The following is a 13116-nucleotide window of genomic DNA, read 5'->3' on the forward strand; positions in this document are numbered from 1 at the left end:
TTCTGTTTCTGTGAGTCTGACGTCCTGCACATACGTGCAGGACGTCAGACTCACAGAAGCAGAAGCCTGCGCGGCCAAATTGGTGATCTACAAGGGCCGACTTCTACATGGAATGTTGCTAGTGGAATAGCAACATTCCATGTAGAATCTATAGAAATCAAACAAAATAAAACATGGAGAAGAAAATAAGATGATACCTTTTTTATTGGACATAACTCAATACATTTCTTGATTAGCTTTCGAAGGTTGCCCTTCTTCCTCAGATTGGAAATAAGCAAATGTGCTAGCTGACAGTGTATATAAGTGAAAACATTCAAGCATTACTATGACAGTAAAATAGATACTATTGGAGATTCTACATGGAATGTTGCTACTATTGGAGATTCTACATGGAATGTTGCTACTATTTGAGATTCTGTTGCTACTATTGGAGATTCTACATGGAATGTTGCTACTATTTGAGATTCTGTTGCTACTATTGGAGATTCTACATGGAATGTTGCTACTATTTGAGATTGTGTTGCTACTATTGGAGATTCTACATGGAATGTTGCTATTCCACTAGCAGAAAACGTATTTACAATATCAATGTCTCTGGTAACATTCAACCACTTGTATACACAAACCAGGACTCTTAGCCACCAACTTCAAGAAAGAACCAGGCACACCCATTAAAGGGGGGCCGACCACAACCGGGCTGAAGGCCAGCAAAGACAGAAGTGTGGGGGAGGGTACAGGGAGGGCCTAGCTAGAGAGCAGAGGTAGTAGTGGGAGGGAAACAAAGGGTAGCAAGGGGAGGGGGCAGGAAAAAAGGGGAGGAGCAAGGGAGGAGGAGAGAGGAATTTGAACTGCACAGGAAGTCCTTTTGAATTTGGAAGCAGGAGAAGAGCAACCCTGGGCAGCAGCTCCTGAAATTTTTACAGGCACATGTTTTGTGTCTGCCCTGGGCAGAGCTTGTGCAGAGTACAGCTAAAGAAGCTCTTACAGCAGAGCACGATATTCCAGCAAATTGAGAACAAATTTTACGGTATGTAGACATTTAAAACTTTGTGCAAGGCATTTTAGCTTTCTCCTGCCGACCCCCATTTAGTTTTTCCAGGATGGCCGGCCATCTCGGGTTAGCTGCCTATCTCACGGCATTACGTGCACTAGGCTAGAGTCCCACATACGCTGCCCATGGCGCATGGCAGATGGGTTTGCCACAGCGCGGTTGCCATTTTTGGCCGGCCATGCAGTGCTCACAATCTGCAGTGCATAGCACGGCACTGAGGCACGACTAGGAAGACCTTGTGCACAGTACTGAACCGAGGCACAAACTATCTCAGGGAGACGAAAACACCTTTAATGGTACGTCATTTTTGCTCTTCTCCTGCCTCAGCGGCACACCGCACGTTAAGATGCGGTGATGGCGGGCCACTAATAATTGGCCAACAGTTACGCACTATACAGCAACGGACCTTCGAGCCCCGTTGTGGCTAGCCACGCCGTGTTATCTAATTTGAAAAATAAATGTGGTATAAGCCGTCCATGCCATTACGGCGACGGACCTTAAGCCCCGTTATGGCCGGCCACACCAGATTTTCGATGTAATGCGGCAAAAATGAGTGCAGTATAAATCGCTCATGCTGTATAAGCCGCCCAGGCCACGCAGAGCTATACAAGCCCCATTGTGGTCTGCCACGCCGTGTTATCTAATTCGGTAAAATTTAGTTCGGTATAAGTTGCCCATGTTGTATAAGCTGCCCATGTCACGCAGCACTACGGCCATGCTGTGTTTTCTACTCGGTCAACTACGCTTCATCCTAAACGTTACTTACCGGCGCCATGTCTGTATGATTGGTCTGCCATGCGATATTTGAGATGCGGGTTTTTGCAGAAACGTCCACATTGCGATCCTCGCTAGTCAGGGTCTTCTCTTGCGGGCCACTTAGGGGGAGTCCCAAATTGGCGGGACATGCGCTTCGCTACGCGTTGTAATTGCCCGCCCATACAGTCAGCCATTAACCTACAGAGGCACGTACGGCAGCGGTGAATTTCGATAGGGTGGCCATTTGCATGAGTGCCGATTGTAAAAACGGTGGCCACTTTCAATACACCGCCCATTCTGACTAGCAGTAAAATTTGGAAAAGGCAGCCAGTTTTATGGCGCTAAAAATTCACTAGAATGGACATTCCAAATACAAATTTAACCGCAGCGGCCACCTTGGATACCGCACGCATTTGTGTCTTTGACACATGGCATAGGCTGGAACAATTGATATCATACCGTTTGGTGCCAGCATAGCGGGACACAGTACTTAGGGGCATCAGACAAACATATCGGTTACAGTATGCTACTCTCAGCTGCCGTTAGGACCAGGTCCACGGGGGGGAAGGGTTGGTACAACAGTGTTAGTCCTAGAGGGCCATGTGCACTTAGCGGCCATTTTGACTAGAGCGGCCACGTGGACTAAAGCAGCTAATTTGAAAACGGTGGCCATTTTGATAGAAGGACCACCAGTCTTACTGATTTATCTGCCGGATTTACAGGGGCCTGGCCATTTTAATTTTAGCAGCCCATTTTGCATACGGCAGCCGTTTTGACTACCAGGCCAAATTTGAATGTAACAGCCATCGCCCGTGGGGCTTTAGGCCAGCCATTTAAGGAAGGGCGCACTGCGCAGACAGCACGCAGTCGGATATGTAGCTGTGAGCAAGGAGGGTACAGTTTACACAGGCACCATAAGATGCACGCAGCGATTGGGGAAGCCGGCGTCACCACAATCAGTTATTATGAGGTCATTTTGCTTTAAATTGTCTATTCTTTTAGTCTCTCCATTGCAGTAATGTCATTGTAGTGTGCGAAGGAGACATATGCACCAGCAAGGCCAGCCAAGCGGCCCACCAAAACTCCGCCAGCTAAGACGCGGAGTGCTGTGGCCCCAGACCTTAGAAGTCACAGTGGACCTACACCACAAGCACAGACGGTGCGGGGGCCTGCAAGGGAGGTAGCAGCACCGCAGACTCCACCTCCATAGTTGCGGGGCTACCGCCAGTACCGGCAAGGGGTAAGTCTAATGACAGCACCACACTCCTTCCAGCGCAGACGCATGACATAACTAGATATGCAGTATGGGACGATAAGAACGGGTAACGGAGCCCAATATGGCAGGACAGAATGCGGTTGTGGCACCGGTCGGTGCACAGGGGACCAGTCAGGATGTGGGAGTACTTAATCACAGGAGCGATGCATTAGGTACCGTTCTCACAATACAGGGGATCGATATCTTCTCCCTCCTTCTGTGGGAGTTGCATGAGGAGGGTACCGTAGGCAGGGATAGCGTAACAGATAAGAAGCCCAAGATATTTGGGTCCTTCATGGGCTGGTCGGAGGCTGTTCACATACTTAGGACACTCAGCTGTGGACATACTCAGGACACTCACTATAGTGAAGGAAACGGAAAGGGGCCCGGACTTGGTGTGGGATATGGAATATAATTTTAAAAGCGCATGAGATATTTAGGGGACGGGCATGGCTTAACTAAGATATTAAATTTACAAGAAAGCAGTGCAGACAATCCATTCATATCGGGTCAGCACCAGTGGTAGTCCTGTCAGGCAATGCCGTCAGGACAAAGGCAGGACGGAGGCAGCGGACATTGCACCTAGCACCCGACAAGCCCGTGCGGGCAGGCATGCTGCAGGGCAAGGCAGGCTCCCCAGAGACAGGGAACAGCAATCTAGTAACACGGGACAGGGTACTGAGGGAGCTAGCGCTCCCCCCATCAAGCTTATGAGACAGGAGAAAGCAACCTATTAACTCAGGACAGGGTCCGGAAGCCATCAAGCTTCAAGGTTAGCCCGTTACCCTGACAGAACGGGTGCATCACCACAGGTTTCCAATCAGGTTGCATGATTCCATATTAGAGGACAACACCACAGTGACAACACTACCCCAACAATGCATCCTCGATTCACATGCATCGACAGATAGCTGCAGGCAAGATTACCAAAGAACTATTGCTAGGCTGCATAGCGGGGCTGTTTGAGGACCCGCCCTTCAAGGCAACAACAGTGTCTCCGCTAGGCATAATACCAAGGAAGGAGCTGGGGAAAGGTAGGCCCAGTCGTAATTTGTCCCGCCACATAGGAACATCAGTAAATGACTACATTGACCATAGCAGCTGTACAGTACAATATGCATCTGTAGACAATGCCATTCAAATAATTCGGCAGCAAGGCAACTAGGCACATTGGGCTAAGGTGGACGGAGATTCGGCTTTTCGCACCTTGCCTTTACACCCACAGCCCTTTCCCTTGTTAGGTGTCAGGTTCCAGGAGAGGTTTTATTGCGATAAATATGTCCCCATGTGTGGCCACATCTAGTGCGCATACTTCAAAGAGCTTAGCATGTTTGTGCACGGGGTAGTGGAACAACTAGCCCCCGCTAGGTCTCTGGTCCTCATCTGGAGGACTTCCTGTTCAAAGACCGGGAATCACAAGAGTGGACGGATGTGTTACAGGTCTTTATCCACTTGGCACAGAAATTGGACATCCCATTAGCCGTTGAAAAAACAGTAGACCCACGGCGAATCCTTACATTATAGGTATTGAATTGGAACTAGATGTTCCAGACTGCCGGCTGACAAAATTGATAAGCTTGCCAGAGCGGCGAATACGAGGTGGCACTGTAAAAAAGCAAGGCTGAAGCAGGTACAGGAACTCCTGGGTCCAGTAGGCTTCGCAATAAGGGTGATTCCCAATAGCTTTAGCAACATCGGGAACAAACAAAGCGCATTTTCATCTCAGACGTACACAGGACATCAAGCGAGATTTAGCAGGTTCTTGGCCCATGGGATTTCATTTTGGCACGATTCACCCACTCTCACGGAAACCCTGCATTTTCTTTACAGATGCGGCAGATTTACTTCCAGGGAGCGTGGTGCGCAGCAAGCTCGGGTTTCAGCAGGGACCACGTAGGATATCATGTTTCCTGGGGGGACCTGGCATATCTCACAAGTCAATTGTAATTCCCTCAGACAATATGGCAGTAGTTGTCCGCCATGCACTTCCCACAAGTTATGTGCGCAGACAGATAGTTCCGCAGTGATTACAGCTAAACATATACCAGGCAGGGAGAATGGTTATAGTGGATGCTCTTTCTCGTTTTTAGAGCGCAGACCCGGAAATGGGACCCGATGCTGCGATAGTTAACAGATATCTCGCGGACAAGATACACAACCGCACATATAGTCAACACTTAGAAGAGAAGTGTGGTACTGATATATTCCCGGCCCCCGGCATGTATGAAGGGAATTAGCAGAAACCAGGTCTCAATCATGTTCGCAGCCATCAGTTTTCTCGCCAAAGCGGTGGCTGTCCAAAATCCATCTAGGTCATTTGTTGTCATGAGACTGATGAAAGGATGGGGCAGGCCGGGAGTACCCTACCCAGGTAAAAGAAAACCCAGTACCGGCAGGGAAATGGGCCGTCTCTTTGCATCATTAGAGGAGATAAGTGACACTGAGTTTGAGGGCCGTCGAGTCAAATGCGCATTCTCATTAGCTTTGCATGGTGCTCTGCGAGTCAGTGAGTTGGTGGCTACGTACAAGCATGCCCACCATGGCATGTCCCTCTTAATACGTGACGCGGCCATTACAGCCGCGGCAACTGACCTACTTATTCACAAATCAAAATGGATCGGAACGGACATGCCCTGTCCTGAACCTTTAAGCCGACTTAAAACAAAGACCAAAGACCAGCCTGCTGATTCATACACTATGTACAGTACCCACTCATTTAGGATTAGGGCAGCTACGGCAGTGGCAGCGCTAGGAGTGTCCATAGAGGCCATCAAAAGACTGGGCCGATGGCGACCTAATGTATATAAGCGCTACATCAGACCCATCTAGTGTATACAAGAGGTACATTGGACCCATTAAGGCATCCACAGCAAAGTGATAATGGTTGCTTGCACTGTGCTAACATGTTGCTTCCCATTATATTCTGTTACAGGTATCCATATCCAGAATGAGCTGCAGCGGATTTGGATATGCGGTCACTCATCACTTGTATGTACATTGGGCACAGGGAAAGGCGGTGGGCGCATAGAAGGGCAGCAGTGAGACCGAACAGTGAGAGCCTGGGTTGTCAGAGCGATAGAGGAGCCAGGGCGATAGAGTAGCCATAACAGGGTATAGGTAAGGGAGGGAGGCTTCAGGCATTCTTGTGTGCATTAAAAGTCATACGATCCCACATGACTTGCGAATAGATACAAGCCATAGCGTTAGGGCATGACCGCAGCCAGGAGGGGTGGGGGACCACGGCAAACGAGGTGTCGTTGCCGTGGCCTGTGGCGTTAGACTACAATGTTTACGCACAGCCAGCAATGGGTACACAGCAGCTTGACACATAACAGTTACAAGTTTGGGGTAACTACTGCTGCAGAAAGAGTTGTGTGGAAAATTATCAAGTTGATGCAAATGGTAGGCTTGCATGTGAGCAGCCTTGTTATAAGGAAACAACGTGTATACAGCTTGTCTCCTGGCTTGGGCGGCCGGGAGGCCTAGAACGTCATTTTGTAAATGTGGTAGGTGCCTCCTTCAACGGGAAACGTGTATACAGCTTGTCTCCTGGCTTGGGCGGCCGGGAGGCCTAGAACGTCATTTTGTAAATGTGGTAGGTGCCTCCTTCAACGGGAGACACCAAGTGACATCGGGTGCTTGGAAAACAGCACAGGGGGCCACAGGGGCTTGGTACGGCTTGGCCTGTGGCCCAGAATATGCAACTACGTGTAGAAGCTGTGTACCCGGGTAGAAATGCATGCTGGCATAATGATTAGTAGAAGATGTAATGTAATTTGTTTAAGTTGTAACAATTTTGATGTTCCTGGCTGCGGCCAAAATAAATCCAATTCTATCGAAGATATGGCTTGTTGTGTGGTATTGAAGGGGGCGGGGGTTGATACGTCTGAGTGTGTGCCGAATGCCCGAGTTGAGAACCAGGCACACCCATTAAAGGGGGGCCGACCACAACCGGGCTGAAGGCCAGCAAAGACAGAAGTGTGGGGGAGGGTACAGGGAGGGCCTAGCTAGAGAGCAGAGGTAGTAGTGGGAGGGAAACAAAGGGTAGCAAGGGGAGGGGGCAGGAAAAAAGGGGAGGAGCAAGGGAGGAGGAGAGAGGAATTTGAACTGCACAGGAAGTCCTTTTGAATTTGGAAGCAGGAGAAGAGCAACGCCCACCCGCCCACCCACTTGAGAGGCAAGATTTGTCGCAGCGAGGCGTTAGACTACAATGTTTACGCACAGCCAGCAATGGGTACACAGCAGCTTGACACATAACAGTTACAAGTTTGGGGTAACTACTGCTGCAGAAAGAGTTGTGTGGAAAATTATCAAGTTGATGCAAATGGTAGGCTTGCATGTGAGCAGCCTTGTTATAAGGAAACAACGTGTATACAGCTTGTCTCCTGGCTTGGGCGGCCGGGAGGCCTAGAACGTCATTTTGTAAATGTGGTAGGTGCCTCCTTCAACGGGAAACGTGTATACAGCTTGTCTCCTGGCTTGGGCGGCCGGGAGGCCTAGAACGTCATTTTGTAAATGTGGTAGGTGCCTCCTTCAACGGGAGACACCAAGTGACATCGGGTGCTTGGAAAACAGCACAGGGGGCCACAGGGGCTTGGTACGGCTTGGCCTGTGGCCCAGAATATGCAACTACGTGTAGAAGCTGTGTACCCGGGTAGAAATGCATGCTGGCATAATGATTAGTAGAAGATGTAATGTAATTTGTTTAAGTTGTAACAATTTTGATGTTCCTGGCTGCGGCCAAAATAAATCCAATTCTATCGAAGATATGGCTTGTTGTGTGGTATTGAAGGGGGCGGGGGTTGATACGTCTGAGTGTGTGCCGAATGCCCGAGTTGAGTGCTAGCAAAACAGTTCACACCAGTATAATGTGGCAGATCTATAATTTATATGTATAGAGTACCCTCAGATATAAACCACTGTAACTGCAGTCAATAATGCTGCTAAAAAGTGGCATAGCACTTCTTTCATTGGGTAACTCTGACAATTTTTTGGGGAGAGCAACATATGCTCATTTGTTTATGCATCCCAATCACCACAGTGCTATAAAATCACTTGTAACTTTTAAAATAGTATATACTAGGTGAAAACTGTGCACTTATCTTTTGAGTTCTTGCCTCCCAGGCAGAACTATCTTGCCTTGTTAAAACATTTATCAGTTGCCTTTCCCTGGAACTGCCCGACTCCGCGGGGTTTCAATCTCTTTCCTCAGGGACAAGGGTTAAGGCTGCATAGATGTTATCTTCCTCCTTCTTTGTTGCTTCTTTTCTTTGTTCAAGCAATCCACAAAACAAGGCAAAGCCTGCTTATCTCTTGTGGCTTATAAGGCATCCGCACCCATGTAAGGTCGGAAATGACGTCACAATGTTCAACTAACTTTATGCAAGCTGTTCAAAAACAAACAAAAAGACGAATAGAAAAGGCAGAACAGGAACATTTCTGTAAGTCACTGCAGGTCAGATTATTGTGTTCCATTCCACATTTTCATTAAGTCCCTGGGGATTCATTGTCTGCAAAGTAAAAATCCACCACTGCTCTCGTCTAGCTAGTGCTGTAGTCCGATCCATGCTGTTAATGCAAGCAGGGACATGATCAATAATGAACCACCTTAAATCTGCAAATGTGTGTTTAAATTGTTCACAATGGGCTACCATGGGGGCTGTCATAGTTTTTGTAGACAATCTACTTTTGTGTTCTATTAACCTCACTCTCATATGTCTAATGGTGCGCCCTACATAGCTTTTACTACATGAGACGTGGGGTAAGGAATAATATATTGTAGAGGAATATATTCGAGTTATTCCCCAAGTTTTCCACGTCATCACTGTGACCCCTGACGCAGGTGCTAGTCACCGAAACACGGCCCGTGTCGGGTCTTTTTGTCAAGGCTCATTCATTAAAGAACTGTGTTCCATTTTTAAAGGCCCGTGGTGCTGTTTTTTTGTTTGGGCTAGTGGAATAGCAACATTCCATGTAGAATCTATAGAAATCAAACAAAATAAAACATGGAAAAGAAAATAAGATGATACCTTTTTTATTGGACATAACTTAATACATTTCTTGATTAGCTTTCGACGGTTGCCCTTCTTCGTCAGATCAGAAATAAGCAAAATAATGGCACCGCACACAAGCACCAGTAATACTAAGGCACCAAGTGTGCATAATATAGAAACCAAAGTTTCTAACCTAAAACTGAAGGCTTTGAGTGAATGTAGCAGAAAATTGTTCCTTTTATCATTTTCTACTAAGATTTTGTTGTGAAAACATCTGAAGCGTCAAAAGCTTTTTGTAAGAGATTCTGAAAGCAGTAAACTCATGCATGGGTGATCACAGTCATTGCGACAGTTAAACAATTTGTGAAAACTTAAAAAGTGCCAAAATTGCTCCTTTCAGAAAGAATGAAAAGATTTATGAGGCCCAACTGAAGCAGCTTTGAACTATCCCTAAACAGAACAAAGTAATTCATTTAAATTAAAAACTGAAATGTGCTATCAGATGCAGGTTCCATATAACAAGGTGCAGTTCCAGGAGGTAGTGTTTTTGCTCAGTTGTAATGAAAACTTTGCCAAAGCGCTGATAAGGAAGACAAAGAGGGACTTCGAAAAAAAGACTGCGTTGGAGGCAAAAACACATGCAGGTGTATTTTCACAGCACTCAGACTTACAAAGTTCCACAGCTTACTATGGAACTTTGTAAGTTTAAGTGCTTTGAAAATGAGCCCCATAGTAAACATTATTTTAGGTATATTAAAAGCAGGAAGCCGGCAAAAGAATCAGACCGCTAGATGACCAAGTAAAAGGGGCGATCAGGGAAGACAAAGCCATAGCGGAGAGATTAAATTAATTCTTTGCTTCTGTCTTCACAGAGGAAGATTTGGGTGGGATACCGGTGCCAGAAATGGTATTCGAAGCTGACGAGTCGGAGAAACTTAATGAATTCTCTGTAAACCTGGAGGATGTAATGGGGCAATTCTACAAAATGAAGAGTAGCAAATCTCCTGGACCAGATGGTATTCATCCCAGAGTACTGATAGAACTGAAAAATGAACTTGCAGAGCTATTGTTAGTAATATGTCATTTATCCTTAAAATCGAGCGTGGTACCGGAAGACTGGAGGGAGGCCAATGTATCGCCGATTTTTTTAAAAAGGTTCCAGAGGAGATCCTGGAAATTATAGACTGGTGAGTCTGACGTTGGTGCCGGGCAAAATGGTAGAGACCATTATAAAGAACAAAATTACAGAGCATATTCAAAAGCATGGATTAAAAAGTCAACATGGATTTAGTGAAGGGAAATCTTGCCTCACCAAACTACTACATTTCTTTGAAGGGGTGAACAAACATGTGGATAAAGGTGAGCAGGTTAATATTGTGTATCTGGATTGTCAGAAGGCATGTGACAAAGTACCTCATGAAAGACTCCAAAGGAAACTGGAGAGTCATGGGATAGGAGGTAGTGTTCTGTTGTGGATTAAAAACTGGGTAAAAGATAGAAAACAGAGAGTAGGGTTAAATAGTCAGTATTCTCAATGGAGAAGGGTAGTTAGTGGGGTGCGCCCCAGGGGTCTGTGCTGGGACCGCTGCTTTTTAACATATTTATAAATGACCTACAGATGGGAGTAACTAGTGAGGTAATTAAATTTGCTGATGACACAAAGTTATTCAAAGTCATTAAATCGCGGGAGGATTGTGAAAAATTACAAGAGGAACTTACGAGACTGGGCTTCTAAATGACAGATGACGTTTAATGTGAGCAAGTGCAAAGTGATGCATGTGGGAAAGAGGAACCCGTAATGCAAGGTTCCACGTTAGGAGTCACGGACCAAGAAAGGGATCTAGGTGTCGTCGTTGATGATACGTTGAAACCTTCTGCTCAGTGTGCTGCTGCGGCTATGAAAGCAAATAGAATGTTAGGTATTATTAGGAAAGGAATGGAAAACAAAAATGAGGATGTTATAATGCCTTTGTATCGCTCCATGGTGTGACCGCACCTCGAATATTGTACTAACAGAGTTCAGGCTGTCTAGTTCCCTTTCCACACAATCCCATTCAAGTGATGTCCGTTGCGTTTTCATCCACCTTGCTGATATTTTCTAGACAGACAACCTAGAATTCATCTGACCTCAGCTGCAACAAAGTTACAGCCCAAATTGGGTTTAGCACAGCGATACAGTAGCATATAACATGACCACAAATTCTTCCAAGGGAATAGAACAGAACTACAAAACCCAAAACAGCAGGTTTTAATGCTTAGAACAGAGCAGCTGAGGACAGGCACTTACTGGAAATAGGGATGAAGCCAGAGCTGTTTCTGTGCAGTTTCTATACTATATGGAAGAGAGCCACCCGCTAGGAAACAAAACACAAATTACAACCACAATCAGAAAAAGACAATACATGCTTCTCAGAAATGTGTTCTCAGGGGCATAGCCAACCCTCGGCAGGAGGGGGGCACAGTTTAGCCCGCCTCCCCTAGCCGTCAACGCCCCCCCCCACCGCCCACCCTCCACCGCTAGGTACCTTTGCTGGCGGGGGTCCCCAACTCCTGCCAGCTGAAGTCTTCTTCAGCGCCGGTCTCCGGCGCCTTCGCTGATCTGTTTCTGTCAGTCCTGACTCCTGACGTCCTGCATGGGGCTACATACAGGACGTGCATGCAGGACGTCTACTTTCGATGCCGCCGCCGCCCCTCCCCCGCCACTTTCGATCCGCCCCTCCCCCGCTGCTGGCGGGGGTCCCCAACCCCCGCCAGCTGAAGTCTTCTTCAGCGCAGGTCTCCGGCGCCTTCGCTGATCTGTTTCTGTCAGTCCTGACTCCTGACGTCCTGCATGGGGCTACATACAGGACGTGCATGCAGGACGTCAGGACTGACAGAAACAGATCAGCGAAGGCGCCGGAGACCTGCGCTGAAGAAGACTTCAGCTGGCGGGGGTTGGGGACCCCCGCCAGCAGCGGGGGAGGGGCGGATCGAAAGTGGCGGGGGAGGGGCGGCGGCGGCATCGAAAGTAGAGGGGGCCAGGGCTAAATCTGTGGGGGCCCATGGCCCCACCTAGCTACGCTCCTGGTTCTCCTTTCTTATGCATACCATCCTGGTTAAACTGTTCAGTGAGGACATATAACTTTTTCACTGGAGACAACGGGGTCTGCCTACTAAGTTATCACACAAATGCAGCAACTTACCACTCTGAGGTGAGAACGCACACTAGTTCACGTGCTAACTGCATGCCATGTGATAAGCAGGAACAAGGTGTGTTGCGGGTGGAGAATAGGAATGGATGGCACATTGAGCTAGCACATAGTAATTTACCACATGCTGTCATGGCTATAAACAGCACAGATTCACTTACCACTTCCTAAAGAGGAGATACTACATGCATCTGTACATCAGCATGCAGTTATTGCAGCTTGCTGCTGTTTAAAAAAAAAAAAAGCTCCCCAATCAGCTATTAACACCCCTCCCCCCCCCCCCCCCCCCCCCCCCCCCCCCCCGCAGCAACCACACTACTCTTATTTGGCAACTTGACTGGTAGTGGTAGTACGGTAAGACTACAAATAGGGATCACAGATGTAATTTTCTCTCAGGATGGCTGGGGGGGGAAGGGCCGAGGGCAGGAGCATCCTGGGTTTTCATTTGCTTTAATGCTCTTCACTTTTTCTCCACCTTTTGCCTCCTTCACTTTTTTAAATAGAAACTTACAGTGAATTACCCTCCGCCGCAGTGGAAAGCATTTGACTTTAATGCTGGCCACTGCGGTTATTTTATACCTGGATATTAAGTACCAGTATCTGGACACCGGCTGGGTAATGCTGATATTCAGACCAATACCTGGACAAGTAATTGGATAAAGTTAACAATTTGGTTTTATCCAGGTAGTTATTCAATTAGTGGACAGGAGGCTCTGACCCCAGACAGTGCCAAGAGAGTCTGTCTTAAAGATTCCTCAATGAACACAATAAACTTCAATCATGTGTGAACGCGGGAAAAGAAGCACTTAGATCCTTTTTCCTGAATGGAGACTCCTAATGAGGAACCCTGCATCAAGAAGCTACAATTTGGGT

General features: G+C 47.2%; 1 protein-coding gene across 1 annotated transcript in view; it reads right to left on the reverse strand.

Moving 5' to 3' along the window:
• TDP1 (tyrosyl-DNA phosphodiesterase 1) overlaps window positions 1-13116 on the reverse strand; it is a 179561-nt gene that overhangs the window by 101958 nt on the left and 64487 nt on the right. Inside the window, exon 12 of the mRNA XM_030215270.1 lies at window positions 11343-11409. Coding sequence (XP_030071130.1) covers window positions 11343-11409 — 67 coding nt within the window. The remainder of the gene's footprint in view (window positions 1-11342; window positions 11410-13116) is intronic.

The sequence above is a fragment of the Microcaecilia unicolor genome, chromosome 9 (genome assembly GCF_901765095.1).
Source record: "Microcaecilia unicolor chromosome 9, aMicUni1.1, whole genome shotgun sequence".
NCBI lineage: Eukaryota > Metazoa > Chordata > Amphibia > Gymnophiona > Siphonopidae > Microcaecilia > Microcaecilia unicolor.